Source organism: Bombus flavifrons, chromosome 10 (assembly GCF_040668555.2).
Source record: "Bombus flavifrons isolate JBK064 chromosome 10, iyBomFlav1_principal, whole genome shotgun sequence".
Lineage (NCBI taxonomy): Eukaryota > Metazoa > Arthropoda > Insecta > Hymenoptera > Apidae > Bombus > Bombus flavifrons.
This window is the reverse complement of record NC_138451.1, coordinates 7,183,804-7,206,420: the sequence shown is the minus strand read 5'-3', so window position 1 is coordinate 7,206,420 and position 22,617 is coordinate 7,183,804. Positions and strand designations below refer to the sequence as shown.

The window sequence follows — 22,617 nt, the reverse complement described above, 5'->3', positions numbered from 1 at the left end:
AACTAATAAGTATATATTATTAAGAATTAGAGATATAAGATATAGAAATATTTGACTAAAAAATAAGAATGTAAAATATTTCGCACGGGGCACAGAACCATGTAAAGTCACCCCTGAAAGTTACGTTAAGATGGCGGATTACAAGGAATAGATAACTGGCCAGTAATAATTCCGAAATAAATAACACTTTTAAGAATGCACTAATTACTGAACCATTTATATTCGCGAAAATGACATTTTTCCTACGATATTTCGTACGAATCGTTCATAGATTCGCATCATTTACAGAACTAGCGTGAAAATGTGGGTACAACAAGGGATTTGGCCGCCGTAAACACGCTTCTGATCGAGTGCTACAATTTTCGTTGATTTTGTCACGGCGGCAAGCACTCCCCTTTAGTAAATTGTAAATAATTGTAAATTAAGCACCAGGTAACGAAGCGCCAGCAGAAAAGGATGCTTTACTTGGAAGATTATGTTGAAAGTACGTAAAAACGAGGCATGCTCTGCTTACCCAGCTTCTGAAGAAAGTTACTAATCTTTCCAAATATACTCTCTCGCACAAACATCAGAAGCGTTTCTTAAAGCGAATATTTTAGTAGATATTGTATTATCACATGTAATCATTTAAATGCTGGCTTTTATTTTATTATCGAGATAAATATCTCATTATATGAGCAATTTATTGATATACCATTCTTTGTAAGTTTAAGGTTAGTTGTATGTTTTCTAAATAGTGTATAGCTTCTCTGCTCTACCCAATATATTTTGGTGTTAAACTGTAATTTGTAATATTTCCTGTGAATAGAATGCGAACATTGTAATTATTATATTAATTAGATAAATGTCATTTATTCTTAAGTATTTAATCTTTTTTATGTTGGTTTTGTTTGGTTATGTTAACCTTCTTCTTTTGCGGTACCAGTGATCGAGCACCTACCACAAGAATTAAGAGACCGGTTCACAGAAATGAGAGAAATGGACTTAGGTGTACAGAGTATGTACACATTATTATAGACTATATTTATTATTTATGAATCATATTAATAATTGCTCAATTATTGCAGATTCAATGGATAGTTTAGAAAAAAAAGTAAAGATTTTTTTTGCAAATGCAAAAAAGATGAAACCTAGTGAAAAGGAAGCAGAATATGAAGCTATTAGAAGAGAATATTATAAAACTTTAGAGGATGCAGATGAGAAGGTGCATTTAGCTAATCAGATGTATGACTTAGTAGATAGATATTTGAGAAGATTAGACCAGGAATTGCACAAATTTAAAATGGAGCTAGAAGCAGATAATAAAGGTATCACAGAAATACTGGAGAAAAGGTCATTGGAGCTAGATCAACCACCTACAAATAGTAGTCAAAAAGAGAATCGATATAGCTTTACAACATCCAGTAGGTCACGAGACAATCATAGTCATTGTAAGTATTCCCTTGCTTCAATTAAATTTTATTCAATATGAAAAATACTTTAGACTAATAAAAATTTTTATAGCTCGAGCAGAAAAAAGGAGAGATTCAAATGCATCTTCTACATCAATAGAAAAACGCTTAGCTATAGAAAAAATTTCTCCAAGTCTTCCTGAATCGCGACCAGCTTCTGCAAATTCAGGACCAATTATCGCCGCTACTAGCGTGCCATCTACCCCTACAGCAATCGCGAATTCTGTTGGTTCTGTGAGTTATAATCTCGGTCACATAGGAGCTGGTGGAAATGCTATAGCAGCTGCAGCATCACAAGCAATTGCTGCGACGCAACAAATGCAACACGGCAGACGTACTGCCAGCTTAAAAGCTAGTTATGAGGCCATTAACACTGGAGGTGTACATGCAGCCGAATTTAGTAGAGAATTAGCTGGCGCTGCTCAGACCGCCATTGCAGCTATACAGCAAGAAACAACTAAAAAGCATAAAAAGTATGCATCTGCTAGAAGACTTCTGTACCCTTTGTGAAAATTTTCGCGTGTTTGCTTTGAATGAATATTATTACTCATTTTAGAAAAGTAACTGCTGTCCCAAGTTCGAGTGTAGTTGCTGCCTCTGTTCAGCAACCTGTATCACCTCCAGTTATAACTACAAATACACAAGTTGTAGATTCAGATAATCCAGATTGGACATATGATCCAAATGAACCAAGATATTGTATATGTAATCAAGTATCTTATGGGGATATGGTTGCCTGTGACAATTCAGATGTAAGCTAACCTTTTTTCTTTATATATATTTCCGTATGAGTCAAGTAAGAATATTTATATTTATTAAATAATTATTTTTTCTCATTATCTTTTTATAGTGTCCTTTTGAATGGTTTCACTATCCATGTGTGGGTATCACTGCACCTCCAAAAGGAAAGTGGTACTGTCCTCAATGTACATCTTCTATGAAGAGACGTGGAGGTCGGAAAAACTGATCGTACTATAACCAGTGCAAATATAATGAGAAAAAATTGATACTACCTCTTAGGCATTGTCCGTCAAGTACCAACTTAGTTAGGAAGCTATTAATTCTGATTTTATATCAATTTTTAAATATGTTTAAAGTTTAAGTCTTGATCTTATCTGGTCTTGATCTTGTCCCAGGAAACTTAAAGTTTTGTCTGTAAAGCAAAAAAAAGCAGCTTTTTTTACTGCATTTTATAGACATAACGGGAGGATCAGACGGTGCAAAAAGTGGGCCTCGAACAAATTTCGTTTTACGAGAAGATTTTTCACATAAAAACATTGCAAATATTTCTTAATACTTTTTGCACCATTCTATACCACGACCATATTAGATAGTTTCTACGAATTTACATTGAAAAGTAACCTTTTCCTCTGGTAATACGTAATACGATTCATTGACTGAAACACCAGAGGCGATTTTCATTGTGAATTTTTCGAAATTTTTGTTTTTAGTTTACGCAATGTCAAGCAATCTTCGTATATTTACGTCCTTGTTCAGACGTGTTTAGTATCTCGCTGAATTGACAACTAGGCGAGCAATAACATTTTAAGTGTTCTACGCTTTGAGAAAGAAATAAACAAGAGAGTGAGAGAGCGAGAGATAGAGAGAGAGAGAGAGAGAGAGAGAGAGAGAGAGAGAACCGATAACAAATTGTGAGAATACTACTTTCGAAATGTAGCAACTTGATGTATAAATAAAGCGACCGATGCAAGATTTATCATTTGTATTACTATCATTCATAAAGATGTTTCTTTTGATTTTCTCTCATTATTACAATTAATATTCCTCATTTAGATATGTCCCATCCTAAAATTACTCTCGTATTATGAAAGTAGTTTATTGAGTCATTGGAACATTTCATTTTTAAAAAAATTCAAGTATCTTATCGTTTCCGGGTAACTTCCAACATTCAGCGTTACTTCGGTCTGATTAACCACGAGTTAACTGCAAAGACATATTTAACTTATTGAAACATTCTATCCTTCAAAAAGGGTGTCGCTATTAAAATAACTGTAATTATCACGATTTAACGTTATAAAAAGGGAAATATGCTTGTTAGTCATAGGTGATTCATAGTTGACAATTCCTTATGGCAATTTGTAGCACATTTAAAATATTGTTAACATCAAAATATAAAAAGAAGGAAACTGAGGCAAAAAAACAGTATAATTATGATGTGACTCATGACATTACTACCGGGCACCGGGAACCCGTAATTATTGACCTTCTTTATTTCAGAGCATGTCTAACCTTGCTTTTCGTTCCACTTCAAACATTTTACTACGTATAAAAATTGAATAACATTACAACATCTGTGTCATACATAAATGAAGACATAATCATGATCGGAAGTAATTTACGCCAAATTATGTAGCAATTTACGCGCAAAGGACTCCACTATCTGTGAAAGGTCGCACATTATTTTCGTTCCAAAAGAATGTACGAGTTAATATGCTTCTGCAAAATGCGTTGCAAGGTATCCTGGTTGTATATAAATCAACGGAGGCTCGCCAGTTTGAAATCTTGTTCTTCTTCAACTCTGCGCGCTCTTGTAAAGTACAGGAAATTATTTTGCGACATTCAATTATGTCTTATATACTATTTGCAGTTTTCTTCGTTACGGGCATTCTAAGGGACTGTGCTCTGGCACAGGATACGATTACTTTTGGCAGTAATGCAGTTGTGTCATCAAGTATGAGTATAAGAAGAATTTTAAACAAACTTGAGGAATTTAAATCTTTTTTAGCCCTTCTCGCTATCAGAAAAATACTTCAGTTTTTGAAGACTGGAAATTTGTTTGAAATCTAATTCCGATTGCATTATTATTCCGTAAAACTTTTCTAAATAAAGGATGATGTATTAACTATATTTTCAAACATAAAATATTTGCTAAAAATAAGATGTATTCTATTTCTATCGATAAAATATTACCGAAACATGATTTTGGTCGCTTTTGAATTTATTTTTGAATGTGAATTTTAAAATTTCTTGAGAAATTATATTTTACTGTAGAAAAAATGTATTTAAGTTAAATATTCGGTTACAAGTTATTAAATTTTATATTTAAGCTTACAGTGACACAGGTTATTCGTGCTGTGTTCCAAGGGACAACTGCCCATATTCCAATACGGGAATCGATATTCGAATTGTTAATGGAGTATGTATGAGTAATGTATTTAATAGTTTAATGATTAGAGATGTCATTTTCTCAAAAAATACATCGTCTTAATTTTAATTTTTAGAATTCGAATTGTCCCGCTGGCCAAGTGTGTTGTTGCTCGTCTTCTTCGGGAAACTTGGTCGACTCTAGTTGCGGTGTCAGAAAAATTCCAGTGTCTGCACATCCTCAAGGTCAAGCCAGTTATGGAGCATATCCCTGGCAAGCTGCACTTTTAACGACTAACGACGTTTATGTTGGTTCGGGTGTACTTATTACTCCAAACCATGTGTTAACTGTCGCCCACAAAGTAGCATCTTACACGTAATTTATACTTTATTTTAATTCCAAAAAATATTGGTATTTTTATTCCCTTTTGTGCCTTTTATATATTATTTTTCAATAAAAGAAATTTAATATTTCAAGTAAAAATAAATATACTTTTCTATAGAAATGGCGGACTTAAAGTGAGACTAGGAGAATGGGATGAACAGTCCACCAGTGAGACTTATCCATATCAAGAATATTCAATTAAACAAATATCTATACACTCTCAATTCAATTCTGCTAATCTTCAAAATGATGTAGCAGTAATAACTTTAAATAGTACTGTTCCAATTTCAAGCAGTCCTAATATAAACACTGCATGTCTTCCTACAGGAATACCTGCAGCTTCTACAAGGTATGCAGAAAATCTATATTTAATATTGAGTTTTATTTAATTATAATAACTTTATATCCTCCATATTTTTCTTTAAGATGTTGGGTGTCAGGCTGGGGAAAGGATGCATTTGGTACAAATGGCAAATATCAAAGTATAACAAAAGAAGTAGATGTACCAATTGTTGATCAATCAATCTGTGAAAATGCTTTAAGGCAAACTAGGCTTGGACGTTCCTTTATGTTGAATAAAAATAGTTTCATATGTGCAGGGGGGGAACAAGGAAAAGATGCATGCACAGTAAGTTATTAACGTGTTAAGATAAGATTTTAATAACAAATATTAAATAATATTATTGATATCATTTAGTCATGTTTTTAACAAATATTTAATTTATTAATTCCCTTGGAAGTACTTATTTTGATTAAAATTTTTCTAGGGTGATGGTGGTTCACCATTAGTATGTCAATTTGGTAACAACCAATGGCAAGTTGTTGGAATAGTTGCATGGGGTATTGGTTGTGCAACTAGTAATATTCCTGGTGTATATGTCAATGTGTATAATTATATTCCATGGATTACACAACAAATAGCTCAGAGTAAATGATTATACAAAATATAATAAATGTCTTACAAATTGACAACCGTTTTTTGTAAAATATGTTTTTTTGTAAATTATTTATATTGCAATTGTATTCTCATATTTTTCTATGATATTTGTATAACTTTTACAAATTTTTGTTTTTTCTAATAATACTTCATAATGTAGTTGCATAAATTTATTCATTTAAATATATTTGTATATGAATTACTAAATATATTACTGCGCAAAAAATATTATATGCAATATTATCGTATATTTTCCCTGAAATAATTGACGAAGTACATATTTAACACTTTAAATTTTACATGTAAGATAAACTTAATGCACGTTTTATAAATAAAGCAATTTTGTATTTTGAAAACATAATTATTTTGCCGATAAGGTAATTAAAAATCGAAATGTATTTAATATGACTTAGGTGATAAGAAAACAACGTATAGATTTACATTCTAAATGAAGCTTGATTCATGAAAACTGTAAAGTGCATTTTATGTAAATACGTAAATTGATGATAGAGGGCTTATCGTGTTTGACGTTTGTGAGAGGAAAAGTACTGATTGTTTACAATTTTACAAGATTTTAAAAGTTCAGAGGAATAGGTAGATGACATGGATGCCAATGCAGATGATGACGGAACACACAGCGAATTAGGTATATCTTTTTACATGGCGCACATTTAAATATATTAAATTATCCTTTAAACAATTACAGGTTATGTAGTGAGATTTCCACATATTGTTTCAAAATGCAGAGATTCTTTTTTATCAATTACTTATAAAATTATACGTCTTAAATTTTTACCATTTTACATATACGTTATTTTTCTACTTCTGATACTTTCATATCATTATACTCGTATTATCCTTATAAATCACTTCAAGTTTTTTGTATGTATACATATATGCCTTCATACATAAAGAAACACAAGAAAATAAAATATTTGTATTACAGAATATCCAGAAAATAGACAAAATAATGTCGAAGAGGATTATTCAGAAGAAAATACAGATGAAACATCTATATCTACTGAAAGCACTTTTGACTTGACATTACCAGCAACACATTCTGTAAATTTTCAATATATGTTTCCAAATTTATGCTAAATATTTGTTTTTAATTTTTTATGTAATTTAGACAGAAAGATATTATTTGAGTTGTGTTTGGAATGTTATAATATAAATGCATTTAATTAGTATTTAGGACATAATTTAGAAGAACTTAGAGGGAGGACAATATTAGATGATGGACTTTACATTAACTTGCCATTATTAGTGAAACAGTCTGTCATGTTATTTCCTGGACAAACATTACCAATGACAGTATTTGATGCACAAACCATTGATATGATAAGAACTTGCATTGAAAATGATCGGACATTAGGTGTTGTATGTTTGGGATATGATAAAATGGTACCAATAGGCACAACTGCTGAAATTTATGAGTGTATGTATGATCCTGATCAAGGTTTTCGTTTGAAAGCTAAAGGCAGGCAAAGATTTAAGATTCTCAGAGTTATAATTCAGGTAAGTTTTAAAATAAATCATCATATATGTAATATAGTAATTGTCAAAGTAATAATATATGTTAATGAAATTATTTATTATATATGTAAATTTCCTTTGTTCTTCTATACATTCATGACTCTTATAACAAGGGCATTTGCTTGTTAAATCAGGTATTTCTGAAAAAAAAAAACGATTAATATATTTACTTCTATACATGTAGGGATATGATAAAATATCAGCCCGTGTACAAGTTTTACCAGAAATAACGCTTGGGCCACCATTCTTAGACGAACGTATAGCCTCGTTAGATCATATACGAATACATCCGAAAAATGAGGAAGATTTTAAGAAACAAGAAAAAGTAGAAAATTTAGATGCTGTAGTAACCCCTTGGCCTGCTTGGGTATACCGACAATATGATCCTTTAAGACTTTCATTAAAAATACGACAACGTTTACAATTTATCGAAAGCAGTATGTACTAGTACTATACATGATTCTTATACAACATCCTGTAATTTTAATGTTGTTTGTACATCATTTTAACTTAAAATTATTGATTGATTACAGAAGGAAGTAGTATACCAGAAGATCCATCAGACTTATCATTCTGGGTTGCCCAAAATTTGTTACTAGATGATAATGAGCGAATCGTTTTATTAAATTACGATTGCGCAATTTCAAGGCTACAAAGAGAAATTAAATATCTAGTAGAAGTATATAAAATTAACAATTTCTATTAAATCTTTCTAAATACAATTATTTTAAATCTTTAAAATTAATAGATCATATTTTATAGGATAAAATATTTGTTTGTTGTAATTGCGATTCTTACATTGGAAGACAATCACATATGTTTCCAATGAGTAAAGAAGGCCCACAGGGTACATATTGTAACCCTTCTGGTATTATACATGAAACTGTAACTTTATATCACGCGCAAGGCCTTGCCCTAAGTGATAATCCACCGTCAATAAATTATACATGGTTTCCAGGGTAAGAATTATTTCTTCATATATTTTATTCTATTCTTTCATACTTTACATTAAATTACTTTAGACGTGGATTTATTTCATGATAGATACGCCTGGACTGTCGCAACGTGTAGAAATTGTGGTGATCATATGGGATGGAGGTTTACAGCAGTTCAAAATAATTTAAAACCTAAGGCATTTTGGGGATTGATACGTAAAAGTTTGAAAAATAAAGAAAAATGAGCAAATCAAAAATTCAATAAATACCTTAGACCAAAAGGTTCGTTAGTTTGGAAAACCTGGTGCAAATTCCCATAGTTTTTTAGTGTTATATGCCTATGTGCAATGTTTATACTACCCTTGCGTTTAGCGTTTGTGCTGTTGTGAGCTTTCACTAGCGATAATATTAATTTTTCCAGTATCAAAGAAAACTATACAACATACTGGAACAGTTATTTACCATGAATTTCCAATCAACTGAAGTACAGTATAAACAAATTTTAACAACTGTGTGTATATAGAATTTAATTTCATAGCTACTTATAGCTATATATAAGCATGAGTTACGAGATTGATATAAAACTGCATTAATTTTTACATGATTGTATTTCATATTTATATTAAATTTAAAACGTAAATTAAATGGATCAATCAATATAAAAAAAATATATATTAACTATTATTTTTGCAAGAGCAGTTTATTCTGCTTCATATGCTTTTAATCAATGTCAAGATAACATACAATTCTCAATTTAAATTTTTTATTTAACTAGTCACTATGAAACATATACATCTATCTTCACTATCAGTATAGTAATATGATAAGAATTTGTCAACGTACCTTGCCTAATAAATTCGCAAATCGGAGGTTGCTGACATTTAATAGTAATTAGATACAAATTTTTTACGATTTTTATGTTCTCACTTAACACGATGAAGTAGCGATAAATTCATGAAAGATTGAAATAGTATTGATTTTTCTTATTGGTATGTAATATTTACATGTTTTCCTTTTCACATTATTATTTAGGAATGCATGTATAATTGCAAAATGAGTTTAACTTTATGCCATTATTGTACTGAACTTCAATAATTATATACAAGCTATGATCAAAGATATAATACATGTTACTGGAATATGCTATTTTGTTATTTGTATATCAGAATTTAATAAATGTGAATTTAACGTGAAAAACGTTATTTACAAATTCCTTGATCTTTTATTACTTAGAAATATATTTTGAATGGGTTTAGACACACAAGGAAAGATGAAATTGAAGGTGAGTATATAAGAAAGCAGGAAAATTAAATGAGATATTTGAAAGGAAACAGGATATTATGAATTAAACTGCATTTTTTCATTAATATCTTGCGCATGTTGTATATTTCTCGGTTACCTTCAATTAAATTTGTTATAATTATATCTGTATCTCAATCATTCTCTTGTATATGTATCGTGTTTTCTTTAATCGTGTTGAATTAGCAGGTATGTTTATTTAACAATCTGCCACAAAAATTTAATCATTCGACGATAACACTTCGTATTATAGTACTATCATTCAGACATATTTCGTTATATGTATATCGTAGTCGTTTCGTACGTACTCGAGATTCGGATACGCTGATTCATTCATATTTATCATTTCGACAGTTGCTCGTCGTTTCCTGAATCCTATGTATGCCTGAATATTATTTAACTTTGTGACTTTAATTCCTAAACCAATTTAATCTGGATATTTTAACACGTTGTTGACTGATTAAACAAATGCGACGAAGTATCTACCATAAATTATATATTCGTCTGGCATAAACTTTGATGTATATATTTTTAAAATATATCAAAGACTTTCTTACACTTAATTTTTTTAAAGTACCACTATCATAATTCATCTCTCGTATATTCTTCATAATCTATTTCCACGTTACATATTCGACACTATATTAATGAAACAAACATTTTTTAATCTTTTGTATTTTAAAATTAGATGAGAATAAGAGATTGTAGGATATTTATCAGACACATTAATGCCGATTGCAATAATAATAATTGCAATATCAGTTCGATTAAAACAGAAAGATAAAAAAAGTGCATATTGAATGTGGATTTCAAGATGATAACCATGACACTCAAGCTGCAGGAACTAGCGATTTTCAATTACGCTTTCAGATTTAAAATTATTTTTGACAAAAAAAAAGAGAAAAAAACAACAATAACAATTGATTTCCTTATGAGTTTTTACATTTCAATTTTTTTATTAGCATGTATCTATCTGCGCATTTTCACAATAATAATACATATTTATAATACATATATAACAGAAATCTTTTGTCTAGGAGATAAACAGATAGATCTTCTGTTAAAAAATTTGTTCTAATGTTGCCAGCATATATAAGCACTTCATAATATAAATGTAGTACATCGCTATATTTTAAATAAAAGGACGTGTTAAGTGTCAATTATTTTGTTTTGTTGTAACATAATTCCATATTTTAAATTTAAACAAAAATTATATTAATACAAAAAAAAATAAAGGTTTACGAATTTCCGTCGTATGAAATTTTTGTTCTTGATATATATCCTTCAGAAAAAGTTATTTACACAAAAAAGCATTTCTTATGTTCGCTTGAATATTGTTTACTTGAATCTGAGTAATATATACACAAAAATTTTAGTTTAGTATAATTATTTTAGTAAGTATCTTATTTAATGTGTTAATTATTAAATCATGATCATTGCCTTTGATACATGTATCATCTCGATCTAGATAAACTTAATCATAGTAAAACTGCCAGACTTGTAAATAGTTCGAATTTACTATAGGTTAAATATGAGAATATTATCGAGAACGTATATAGGAGTATATTCGTCGCATATATTCGAAAGTGTTCATTAAATTATGTTCCAATATCTTTCAATACTTGTTTTTAGCTGTGAATACTCATTCAGTGAGAATAAAGTATCGGAATAAAATTAATTCAAAGATATAGATACGGGTCAGGAAAACGTACGTAACAGACTGTCGGGTTTTTGTATCATTGCTAATATCTTGTCCCACATGGATGTTTTATCACGTCACTTGTACACTTCGTGTATGCATAATTGTTTATAGGTCTGTAATATAGATATTTAATGTGTTTTATTATTGTATTTAATAAAAGCAGAAATTGAAATATCACAGGGAGAGGCTTACTTTCAATTTCTGATCCTGTTGAGATAAGTTTAGTGTGCGGCTGTGCAGTTGTGCTTGGTTGTTGATTACTTAGTTGTCCCGTAGTCACTGGTGCAGCAAAACCTGGAGGTGGTTGCATTGCCCAATGTTGAGTTGGTGCATTCTGTTGTTCCTTATGAACAAAATTTATTATGAAGATTTACTATGCAATATGTACTTTTAAATTTGTTTTAAATTTCTGAAAATATAAAATATAATAATGAAAATGAAATATCATAACAGTGTTTAATACCTGTTGCGCATTATGTGATACAGTGTGTGTAGGATGAACATGTGGAAATTGCCATGTACTAGTAGTTTGGAATGGAAGAGGCCTAGAAGAACTAACAATAGCTGGATCAATCGAAGTCCAGTCTGCAATAGGTCCAAAATTGTTCCATCCACCTTTTTGATGTAATGCTTGATGATGAAATTGTTGTTGCTGTTGTTGATTATTAATATCACACCAATCTTTAAGCGTATACACTGCATCTCCCGCGCATTTACTAATACCTGTTTTACACGTTAATTAAATTTTAGATATTAGTCATAAAAATAATATAAAATGTTCAAGTAATAGTGACTATTATTACAATGTACCTTGTGAATTCAGAAGAGGGTTTCCATTTGGAAGATAGGTATTTTGTTGTGGTGGTTGTGCTCCTGTAAACAGCACACTAGACGAATGACTCATGTATAATATTATATAGATTTTTTGCAAAGTCACAAGAATTCACTTTTATACTTGGATAACACTATTGCTCACCACAAATACATATTTACTGACACTATCTTGCTATTTCCGATTTATATAAGCAAACAAAGAATACACTTTTACTTTCTAAAGTTACAAAACGTTTGTTGTTATTGTGTATATTTTTCTCAGATGAACAATGTAAACATAATATACGTTTACAATCATCACAGATTATTGACAAAATTACAAAAATACTAACCCGAAAGAGCATTGTTCGTGGGAGCCGGTCGCGGTATACCAAGACCAAAAGAATTCATGTGATTTGGTGTAGAACCAGGGAAACCTGGTGGTGGAAGGCGGCTACGTTGTCCCAAACTAGCAGCAGCCACAGTACTCTGAGCAGGGCTTTGGGTACCACTTTGTAACAAATTTTGTGGAAGACGAGACAGCAAGGAATGCGACTGTTGAATAACTTGTAGATTTTGCAGATGTTGGGCCTGCTGTTGCAAATGTGCTATATGGGCGACCTAAATAATAGCCATATACAATATTATGATATGAAAACAAAAATAATCATGAAACTATTATTGTTTGTTTTCAAGAATTACTATTAATAAATTATTAAATATCATACAGTTACCAAGGAAGATATAGAAATTACCTGTGGAAAATGTTGATGACTGAGGTTTGCAATATTTTGTTGATGTTGTACCCTATTTTGCTCTTCTCGTTCTCTTTGTTGTTGCTGCTGTTGTTGTTGTTGCTGAAACCTTTGTTGTTGAATTTGCATTTCATTTTCCATAAGTTCAGCCAAAGCTTTCTGTGTTTCATGGAAAGGATCAAAACCCAGATCATCATCAGGCTTTATATCTGAACCAGATTCTTTATGGTTCCTAACTTCCTCCATAGTAGCATGACCATTTTGTTTTATATATTCACAGTTTTCTTGATTTTGTTGTGCCTTAAGAAATTATAGTTATTCTTCTTATTATCTATATTTAGTAGTATAGAGACAATTTAAATAATATTTATATTTGATTAATTATTTTATAAACTGCTTACCTGCAGAGCAAGCCTTTGTTGCAATGAGTTTTGTTGAAAATCTGCCATGAATTTAGATGCAGGAGAATTAACAAGTAAGCTTGATGTAAAAGTACCAGAAGGTTCTGATAGAGTAGTATACTGTAGATTAGCGTAAACTTCTTCATCTACAAAACCTTCAGAATTGAAATTCACTCCTGGCGAACTAGAAGGACTGGACTTTTGTACAACATGATTTGTTTGTGAAGTTTCAGGTTGAAAACCAAAAGCTGCTTGCCAATCTTCACTGGATTGAACAATTGGCAAAGAATCAGGAATAGAAGCTAAACCTGTGGTTGTCCAATTCAGGGTTGGATTTGCTGTATATCCAAAAGAAATAATTATAACATTTTTTATATTTGATTTTATATAAACTATAGGAGAATATAAAAGGAAAACAGACAAATATAAAAACTTAATCAGTTTTTATAATAACTCGAATTCATTACTACAAGTAATTATAAATCCACAAATCAATTTGTGGAAACCACAGCATTAAACAAAGATTATGTGTACATGCCTGTCAAAGAAGTAGGTGGCACTGAGGTGGTGGTAGAGATTTTCTGAAAAGTGTTTGAATTGAAGAAACTATTATTGTCCGTCTGAAAGATCGATCGATGATTGAATTGTATTTGAGACCCATTATGTAGTCCTGGTGGTGGCTGTTGATTGGCACCTTGTGATGAATTTGTGCTAGCTGGAGAGGAACCTAAAGATGATATGCACAAAGTTCTATACTACAATCTCTATGCAATCAAATCATTTTGGTAGTGTAAAATGCCAGAATAAACAGCTTCCAATACCATTCCTCTCTGCCACCATTAATGAATCTCAAAAATGTAAAAATATGTGTCCAGAAAATTATATTTAAATATAAAGTGAGAAATTACAAAAAAAAAGAGGGAAAGACACCAATTCTATACATACATAAGATATATTATGTAGACATTCATTGCATATAGAAACAAAAACAATAAACAATTTTCCAGACACTTTCATATATATGTTTGCCCAAATGATGCAACTTACAAGAAGGATAAAGTCAAGTGTGTACAAAAACACAAAAAACAGTTACTATTTTTTTTCAAAGAATTCTCTTTATTTTGGCATATATCTATAACTATTTAAAATTTATTCTACAGTTATGAGACAGCCATAAGATGTGCATGTCATTAATATACTATACATTGCTCAAAAGTTATTGTTTTATGTTTAAAGTACAACATACAGTGTTATAAGAGATAGGCACACATTTAGAATGATTTGTCATTTATTACAAATACTTTGCATGACATATTTTAATTTTAAATGATTTAAATATTGTAACTCCTATCTATAGCCTCTCACAGACTCTTCATAAATCGAAAGAATAAACTTTCTCCTACTTCTTTTCTTGCAAATATATATTCATAAAACTTATTAAATTACAGAAATATTAACAAAAAACAAATATATAAAAAAATTAATACAGTTTAATGTAACAAAAAAAGAATATTTTTGCAATAAACATTGTTTAAAATTATCATAAAACAAATAAGTTTAAATTTTATCCTATAACTTTTTGAACCTAAAAAATAAAAGATTTCCAAACATAATTCTATAAATATTTTATAAACGTCATTTTAAACTCTAATATACATTTTTAGTAATAGTAGTTATAATAGACATTTTGATCATTCTGTTTCTCTTATTCACATATTATTTAACGAATGTTATATATTGAATTTAGTTGTTTTCTACATTTATTTTAGAAACAAGAAATCAATACATATAGAAATGATCACGAATATAAGGAACTCACCCAAAATAGCAGCACCACTGTTCTCCTCACTTGATTCTGTTAAATGTTCCACTTGATGATTCACATTCGGATCTTCCGTACTCGAAATTGTACTAGCTGGTGTACTACCTTCACGTTGTTGATCTGTTTCACTATCCGAATGCCGACGTTCTCCGTTTTGCATTATTCCATTTACTTTAAGTTCTTGAGATTGTTGCTGCTGTTGTTGTTGTTGCTGTTGATGCTGAACTAATTTAGATCCTTTATTACTTTGTTGTTGTAATTGTTGTTGAGGTGGTGACTGCTGCGGTTGTGATTGTTGTTCCGATTTACACTTACTACCCAATTTCTGTAGTACATCACTATTCGATTCGGAGGAAAAATTTCTAATATCCTTTTGTCCATTAATTTGTGATTGCACATTATTTTGTGTACCAATAGAGCTAGATTCTGATCGGGAAGTTGTCCGTGTACTATGTTTTTCTTTGTTTTGACAATTTTTGTGTTTATTCCGTGCTGCTTGAGCTTTACTTTCACTATTACTTTTTCCTCTCCGTATATTCATATTTTCACCTTTATTATTATTGTTCTGTTGTGTTGAACTACCAGAGGATACATGACTCTGCTGGTTTGTTGTACTACTTCCATTTGTCATGTTGTTTTGCTGCGATGTTGTTTGTGATGGCGGTGATAATTCTTTACAATTTGTTTGTGAACCTGTAGATATAAGATTAGAATAATTAATAAACTACGTATGATTATATTGTTTTTAAATATAATTATCTTTGTGAAAGGAAAACCCACTATTTGTCTGTCCAGTTTGTAACGATGGCCAAGCTTCTTTGGCTTGAGAATTTGAAGTTCCATTCTCTCTAACAATACTGCCTGTCACTGATGGTGATGGTGTCGGTTTCCTTGCATAAAAAAGTTATTATTTGAGTTATGCTGTCTTCTCTTTCAATTATAATTCAGTAATTTCAAATGTAAAATAAATTACCGTTGTGCAGATGCATGTGACGCATGTGACGCATGTAATGATTGCACAAGTTTACGCTCATATTCTTGATGTTTGCCCTGATGCATCTCTTCTTTTGTAAATGATGCCTCCTGGTCCCCAAGATCATGTAAATACATACAATCTGGTTTCGGACAAGGCTGATTACGCATAAAATGTGAACAATACTTTGTTGTTCCTAGCGACGTTTTAATTGTCCGTCCATCCATAACAACGTTATTCACAGCCTCTATAGCACGTAGTGCATCTTCTTGACGCTAATAATAAAGAAATTTAAAAAAATATATATATATAATTCCTAAAAGTAGTAAAATAATATAGCTTCTAATGTAAAAGTATGCAGAACTTACCTGGTAAGTAACGTAAGCTGAAGCACTAGGACCTTGAGACCCTGCATAGGAAGTGCTTTGATTTATTACTACCTTGTGAATTTTGCCAAATTTTCCAAAATATTCATGCCGCTTTAATATCTGAAAATTAATTATTACAAAAATACTAAATATCAACAATAATATTTTATTTAAATTATTAGTGACCTTACTTACATCAGCATCTGCAAGTCTCAATGGTAATCCTACTACAAATACTAGATTTTTTTGTACTACTCTCACATTTGCTAGATGTTTACGGTTTTCTGTAACCCTTTGCTTACGTTGCTGATCTTTTAATCTCTTTTCTGCTTTTAATCTAACAAGGAAAATGAATATAATAAATATCAATGATTCATATAAACACAGTAGATATCATAAAATGGCTGTTACATACCTTGCAATTTCTTCCATACTGAGAGGTTTAAAATCGGCAGGATTTTCAGAATAGGCCTTCCGACAAGCAGGGCATAAACCATTTTCATCTGTACGAATTCTATGCCAGCAAAATCTACATATTTGATATCCACAAGTACATGGAAAGAAATTCAAATCATCCACTTCCAATGGTTCCATACACAAAGGACATTCCACTGCATCTTCTCCACTTTGATTCAATACTGACATTTTTGTTTCTAGTTTTTATATCACACAATATAGTAAGTTACCAAGATTTTCTTTAGTTATAAATCCTGCACACAAATAAAAAGTATTTTACACAAGGTATTTAACACTCTTTTGATTGTATATATAAAAAATGTGTAATTATCAATTATCAAAGTATTTTAATCATGGTAATAATATTATCAATGAAATACACATGGTAACACTGAAAATGCTTGGAATATACATTTTAATTGAAAAATAATATCATTATCAATGTAAATTTGGTACACATACGTGCAAAGTCTCCACAATGCCTTGATACTATGTAATTGACTGTACTTGCAACTTCTTATACACTAATATCCTTGCACAATCTGAAACAAATAATGGGACATTAAAACATTGTACTATAAAAATGTTATGAGTCAGACGTGTCATCGAGTATTAGCAGCCGTTTTTATGGAATTCCACGTCAATTCGCAAGAAAATCCTTTGCAACGTACGTCGTAACGGAATTTCTTTTTCGGAAATATTTCACCGTGGAAGCGTTGAAATGAATCATATACCAGAAGGAATTAAAACAGAATATTTTCTCGCAGAAAATATAATAGAAGACGGTGACTGTTTAGCTGACAGATTTGACGAACAGTTGGAAAGGAAGGGTCCGTTTGACAGGAGCTGTCAGACGAACGTTAAACGAACAAATAACGCCTTAGATTTCAGAGAATTAGGTTAATCGCGTATGCCCTATGGTGGACGTAGAAATGACAAGTTTGTACGTGAGGTTGAGAACGACGACGAAAAACTTGCGGTAGGGCCCACCGTCTGTACTCTCCCACTCACTTTCTCTCTCTCTCTCTCTCGCTCGCTCTTACGGTGAGACACGAACTATACGAGAGGGCGACGATCGGATGAAACAGCTGTTGGTGGCGTCGAGAGAAGCGAAGAAACGTCAGAGAGCGAGTGAGAGGTACTACGCTATAGCAGGAACGTACGTGAAAATCCGTGGAAAAGTCGGCGTGGTGGGACATGACACGTAAATTCCCCGAAGATTCAAATACAACTATTCACATACGCAAGGACGATGGCTCGATGTTTCGCGTTACGATTTTGAAGGGGGGAAAAGGCGAGCGAGAGAATGAGGAATGGAAGTAACGAAAAGGAGTGGCGGAGGGAAAGAGAGGGGAGGGGAAGAGAAGAGAGAGTAGAAGGAGCAACAGAGAGAAGAGTAGAGACAAAACGAGAGAGAAAGAAACAACATACAAAAAGGAAGATAGATAGAATAACGATGCCATCATTCGTTTTGTCCCTTTTTAGCCAATGGTCGTTGTCTTGATCTTGCGCGTGAAAGAAAAAGACTCTCACCGATTTCTCATATCTGTTGTACCTACTTTTTTAAAAGAAACCCGTGATCCCAGTTCAAATGCAAACAAGTAATGGCCCCAACTCAAATATTTCAGTTTATGAAAAAAAAAAAAAAAGAACTGTAGTACAGCGCGATTAACATAGTATGGCTCGCGGCGAACGTCACAAAGGATTGAATGATTTGTCGTCAGAGGGGTTGCTAAATACCCTGGACTGGTTACAGGGTATACCTGGTTCGTTTAACCTTAACTTCGTTACAATAGAGAAACTTTTCGACAGTCCTCGGTAATAGATAAACCGCGTGCCACCGTTTTCGTTGATTCTAGAGTTATGTTCACGCATTCGTTCGTCCAAATTTCTTGACTCTTGTTTACTTACGTTATAACTTTTCCACTAACAAATCTCTTTTCTGTACTGGGAAATTTTTGTACAGTCTTCTAGATCTGGTCGCATGCGCACCGCGACTGCGCAGAAGCGGACATTACATATACTGGTATTTAAAGAAAGGCGCATAGGTAAAGGATTCTGAAAGCGCATGTCAAACTAAAACTTCGATTATGTTATTATGACCGTACAAATCTTTGCTTCCTATTTTTTTTTTATTCAGTTAGATAGGTTTATTATTTACACGTGATATAAAATGGGCACTTAACGAATGTTTTTTATAGTGTTTCAAGTTCTATTGGAAATTTTGATGCTCATAGTTTCTTCTATTTTATATTTACCGCGCACTCGGAAATGATCAGTGACTGATATGACAATGACACCAACGCATGAAGACAAACGTTCCTAGTATTGGATAAAATAAGGTACATTCTCATCGAACGAATTCTATTCTTTCAAAATTATTTCAATTAATTAAATGTAAAACTCATTCATTCATATTACATTTGTCGTTGATATGGGATACAATAACATTTTATCAATTTTCCATAATAATCTAAAATTAAATGTTGCGTTTTATTATAAAGCAACTAATTTTACAGCTTGTATTGTTCAGTTAAAATTATTTCTATGTATTTTTATCTGTTGATTTAATTTCTCATAAACAAATGAGGGTCCAATAAATTTTTATAGTTAATGTAGTACACAATTTCCTAATGATATACAATCTTAAAGCAATGTATTATATATAATATTGTTTTCTCCTATTATCATCCTTTGCCTTTAGATCAATTACTTTATTACACTTTTTCAACATTACCTTTGTAATTGACACCAAATAATGGATGTCGAGTTCTCAAATTTTTTGGGAATGGTACACTGTAGTTTTCTATTTGCATTGGTTTAGTTTTTGAAATACTTGAAAGTTTTCGTCTGATAGTAATTGCACCTGCTGGTTTCATATTGACTACATGAAAAAAGTACAAAATGTTAGAAGAAGCCACTGATCACATCTTGAAATAAATAAAAAAATATATTACCAGTTTTATATCGTGATTTTACTTTACCAGTATGAAGTACACATGTAACATTACATTTAATTTCATGATGCACTGCACAGTATTTTTCCTCTTTAATTTTAAATTTAGATTTCTCTCCAAATATTAACATTTGACCTTTAAGTTCGTTTGGATCTATCTACAAATTGCATGATATTTATAATATTAATATATTATTTTTTTATTTAAATATATTTAACTTACTGTTCCAGGAATATCCATGATCCATATGTCTTCGCTATCAGACAGATCATCTAAACTCAATGTAGTATCTGTAGTTTCCATAATTAAGTCTTCTTGTTGTACTAAATCACTGATCTAAAATAAAATTGATAAAATAATTTTATGCAAAGATTTCTGGTACAGAATATATATAAATTAAATTTCATTTACAGTACGTGGTCTTGTAATAGATGTTACATTCATTGATGCTCTGTTGCCAGTTATTTCACTTCTTGTTTCTTTGTTATTTTCTATATGTTGCTCCACTTCTATCACATTTTTTTTCTCAGCTTTTTTCAAAATGCTTTTCTTAACTATAGGTGAATTAACATGCGGACTGGCAGGTTGAATATTTGGATTGATCGTTATAGATTTATTACTCTTTGACTGAGGTATTTCAGTTTCTGTGGTATCCATTAGAACCATGCTTTTATTTAATTGAGTATTTAACTTAGTTAAAGAATCATCCACATCTAAATCAGTCATATTCGATAAAACTATAAAATTATATCTTAGATTAATAAAATTCTTATAGTTTCCAAATTCTTCAAACGAAATTTATCAAGTTATTAACATTTATGTACAAAATACAATTTTCACAATTTTGATATACTTCGCTATATTTAAAAAGTCTATTGTAATAGTATAGTGTAGTCTAATACACTGTATAAATGAGATGAAACATTAAATTGTCACATAAATATATATAATGTTCAAAATAATCAAATGTACACGTTTTATTGGTATATACGTCTTCCGATACTAGGTTTTATATACAATAGTAACATCACAATAAATTTGAAAACAAAACCGACTAATTCATAGGTTGGAATTGGAATTTACTATTAGATCTTTATACTTATATCATGATGATTTTTTTAGTTGTTCCACAGTACAGATGCTGCACCATGCGGTCAAGTGTTGAAGGTGTTCCACATTAGCATATACAAGAACCTATAAAGTTAGGGATCTGCCCTCTTTGGTTCCACGCTAGCGTATACAAGAACCTACTTAGTTTCGTCACAAACGAGGTGTGTTTGTTGCGGTACCGCGCTACAAGAGTCTATTTTTCATTGTACGGTTCTATGGAAAAGTTCATTCTTTTCTATCCGAGATAAACAAGTATGAGAATAACAAAATTGCGCAACAATTAAATTTAGCTGGTTCAAAAAGAGAAATTAACTGTTTGTTATATTTTTTTTTAGAGAAGAAAAAAAAATCTTTTCTTTTAAACGATATGTAATATCTACAATAAATTATATAATGAATATTTCAATATATAAATAAATTTGCTACAATAATAACTAAATTGTATTACTATTAAAATATTGTCTATTTAATTAAAGTATTTGCTGTACGGTAGCGTAATAGACGATATTTTGAGATAAACAAAAACGTGGTTACTCTAGGTTTCCTAATATCACTGATTAATTTTGATTCAAAGCGCCTATTTTTTAGAAATCAGACATCAGTTGCAGTATTTTTCAAGTGTTGTTAGTTTTGTGGTACATTTAGTCTTAAAATAATTACATCATATACGAAATGTCTACCGAAAATTTACGACGATCTTCACGACTAAAAGGTAGTATATAGATTGCTGACGATACACTGTAATTTTAATTTTTGTAGATATGTTTATTTACAATCTATTATTGAATAACACATTTTTATTGTAGTAAGAAAACCTAAAAGGTATATGTCATCCAATTCAGATGAAAATTTGGATGATAATCCAGTAAATGCAGTAGAAGATGAACTCAGAGATGTAGAGGAGAATGTACAAAAGCCAGTTGGTAAATTTTCAATGACAAATTTAGTATTAATTTTTCCGTTTTTTCCAAAATTTAAAAAATGTATTATTTATTTAGAATTATTTTCAAGCGATGATGTAAGTGGACAGGCATTATATAAATTCCAAACACCTAGTAGAAAAGGTGCTATGACAAAGAAGGCACATTTATGTCGTACACATATTAATGATGTTCCATTACCCATAGCTAAAGTTGTTCTTGAAAAGATAAATGTTTATAATAAAGAACAACCAAAAACACCAAAGAAAGACCAGAAAATTTCAAAAAGTATAGCTCCTAAAATAATATAACATTCTTCATTTATTATATATTTTTTAGCACTAATATAAGACTACTAATTTCTATTTTTAAATATTCAGTTCCTGTTATTCAAAGAAAATATGAATTTGGATTAACATCAAGTGAAAGTGAGAGTATATCTGAATCTAGTGATTACCATCCAGTTGAAGATACTGAAGAAACAACCGATAGTGAGGATGTAGTATCTAGCAATGACGAAAAAGATCAGATGAAAATAAGGAACCAAAAGCAAAAATTTATATCACAGTCACATTTATTGAATACACCAAAAAGAGTAACTAGAAAAAATAAACCTTCAATTATTCATAAAGATTTTGTAAGTAGAATATGATAAATTTCATTAAAATATGGATATATGAATTATACAGTAC

General features: G+C 30.9%; 6 protein-coding genes across 18 annotated transcripts in view; 4 read left to right on the top strand and 2 right to left on the bottom strand.

Annotated features, from left to right (window-relative positions):
* The first annotated feature begins 343 nt into the window (after positions 1-343).
* Positions 344-3,168, top strand: Ing3 (inhibitor of growth family, member 3). The gene is made up of 6 exons (XM_069122037.1): positions 344-484; positions 926-997; positions 1,068-1,430; positions 1,504-1,924; positions 2,008-2,203; positions 2,302-3,168. The coding sequence occupies exons 1-6, from the start codon at positions 457-459 to the stop codon at positions 2,416-2,418; spliced, it is 1,197 nt and encodes a 398-aa protein (XP_068978138.1). The 5' UTR covers positions 344-456; the 3' UTR covers positions 2,419-3,168.
* Positions 3,169-3,469: 301 nt separating this feature from the next.
* Positions 3,470-6,151, top strand: LOC138184245 (phenoloxidase-activating factor 2). Of its 3 annotated transcripts, XM_069122039.1 has the most exons (7): positions 3,470-3,927; positions 4,060-4,143; positions 4,520-4,608; positions 4,694-4,932; positions 5,060-5,290; positions 5,368-5,569; positions 5,709-6,151. In XM_069122039.1, exons 1-7 carry the CDS (start codon positions 3,903-3,905, stop codon positions 5,874-5,876), a joined length of 1,038 nt encoding a protein of 345 aa, XP_068978140.1. In that variant the 5' UTR covers positions 3,470-3,902; the 3' UTR covers positions 5,877-6,151. The 3 variants fall into 3 exon arrangements, with proteins under 3 accessions (XP_068978140.1, XP_068978139.1, XP_068978141.1); XM_069122038.1 differs by having other exon boundaries at positions 3,472-4,143; XM_069122040.1 differs by lacking the exon at positions 4,060-4,143 and having other exon boundaries at positions 3,473-3,927.
* A 190-nt stretch (positions 6,152-6,341) lies between these two features.
* On the top strand, positions 6,342-9,559 carry ohgt (E3 ubiquitin ligase component cereblon). 2 transcript variants are annotated; one of them, XM_069122035.1, is made up of 8 exons: positions 6,342-6,524; positions 6,825-6,940; positions 7,067-7,396; positions 7,599-7,851; positions 7,948-8,093; positions 8,177-8,373; positions 8,459-8,631; positions 8,771-9,559. In XM_069122035.1, the coding sequence occupies exons 1-7, from the start codon at positions 6,482-6,484 to the stop codon at positions 8,592-8,594; spliced, it is 1,221 nt and encodes a 406-aa protein (XP_068978136.1). In that variant the 5' UTR covers positions 6,342-6,481; the 3' UTR covers positions 8,595-8,631; positions 8,771-9,559. The 2 variants fall into 2 exon arrangements, with proteins under 2 accessions (XP_068978136.1, XP_068978135.1); XM_069122034.1 differs by having other exon boundaries at positions 8,459-9,559.
* A 1,601-nt stretch (positions 9,560-11,160) lies between these two features.
* On the bottom strand, positions 11,161-18,962 carry Cnot4 (CCR4-NOT transcription complex subunit 4). 7 transcript variants are annotated; one of them, XM_069122010.1, is made up of 16 exons: positions 18,850-18,962; positions 17,401-17,480; positions 16,898-17,192; positions 16,678-16,819; positions 16,483-16,602; positions 16,115-16,389; positions 15,922-16,031; positions 15,139-15,834; positions 13,858-14,046; positions 13,320-13,657; positions 12,919-13,218; positions 12,517-12,784; positions 12,161-12,223; positions 11,814-12,073; positions 11,543-11,693; positions 11,161-11,463 (listed from the first exon to the last, which is right to left on the bottom strand). In XM_069122010.1, exons 3-16 carry the CDS (start codon positions 17,125-17,127, stop codon positions 11,456-11,458), a joined length of 3,150 nt encoding a protein of 1,049 aa, XP_068978111.1. In that variant the 5' UTR covers positions 17,128-17,192; positions 17,401-17,480; positions 18,850-18,962; the 3' UTR covers positions 11,161-11,455. The 7 variants fall into 7 exon arrangements, with proteins under 7 accessions (XP_068978111.1, XP_068978117.1, XP_068978112.1 ...); XM_069122016.1 differs by having other exon boundaries at positions 12,601-12,784; XM_069122011.1 differs by lacking the exon at positions 18,850-18,962 and adding an exon at positions 18,702-18,843.
* A 450-nt stretch (positions 18,963-19,412) lies between these two features.
* Positions 19,413-21,166, bottom strand: LOC138184247 (uncharacterized). 3 transcript variants are annotated; one of them, XM_069122050.1, is made up of 5 exons: positions 20,749-21,165; positions 20,307-20,608; positions 20,118-20,231; positions 19,896-20,052; positions 19,413-19,822 (listed from the first exon to the last, which is right to left on the bottom strand). In XM_069122050.1, exons 2-5 carry the CDS (start codon positions 20,559-20,561, stop codon positions 19,656-19,658), a joined length of 693 nt encoding a protein of 230 aa, XP_068978151.1. In that variant the 5' UTR covers positions 20,562-20,608; positions 20,749-21,165; the 3' UTR covers positions 19,413-19,655. The 3 variants fall into 3 exon arrangements, with proteins under 3 accessions (XP_068978151.1, XP_068978152.1, XP_068978150.1); XM_069122051.1 differs by having other exon boundaries at positions 20,995-21,165; XM_069122049.1 differs by having other exon boundaries at positions 20,307-21,166.
* Positions 21,167-21,178: 12 nt separating this feature from the next.
* The window catches only part of Orc2 (origin recognition complex subunit 2), a 90,893-nt gene continuing 89,454 nt past the window's right edge, over positions 21,179-22,617 (top strand). Inside the window, exons 1-5 of one of the 2 annotated variants that reach the window (XM_069122024.1) lie at positions 21,179-21,210; positions 21,594-21,717; positions 21,812-21,928; positions 22,004-22,213; positions 22,306-22,562. In XM_069122024.1, coding sequence (XP_068978125.1) covers positions 21,678-21,717; positions 21,812-21,928; positions 22,004-22,213; positions 22,306-22,562 — 624 coding nt within the window. In that variant the 5' untranslated portion in view covers positions 21,179-21,210; positions 21,594-21,677. Of the gene's footprint in view, positions 21,211-21,436; positions 21,718-21,811; positions 21,929-22,003; positions 22,214-22,305; positions 22,563-22,617 lie in introns of those variants that run through there. The other variant, XM_069122023.1, reaches the window with a different exon arrangement.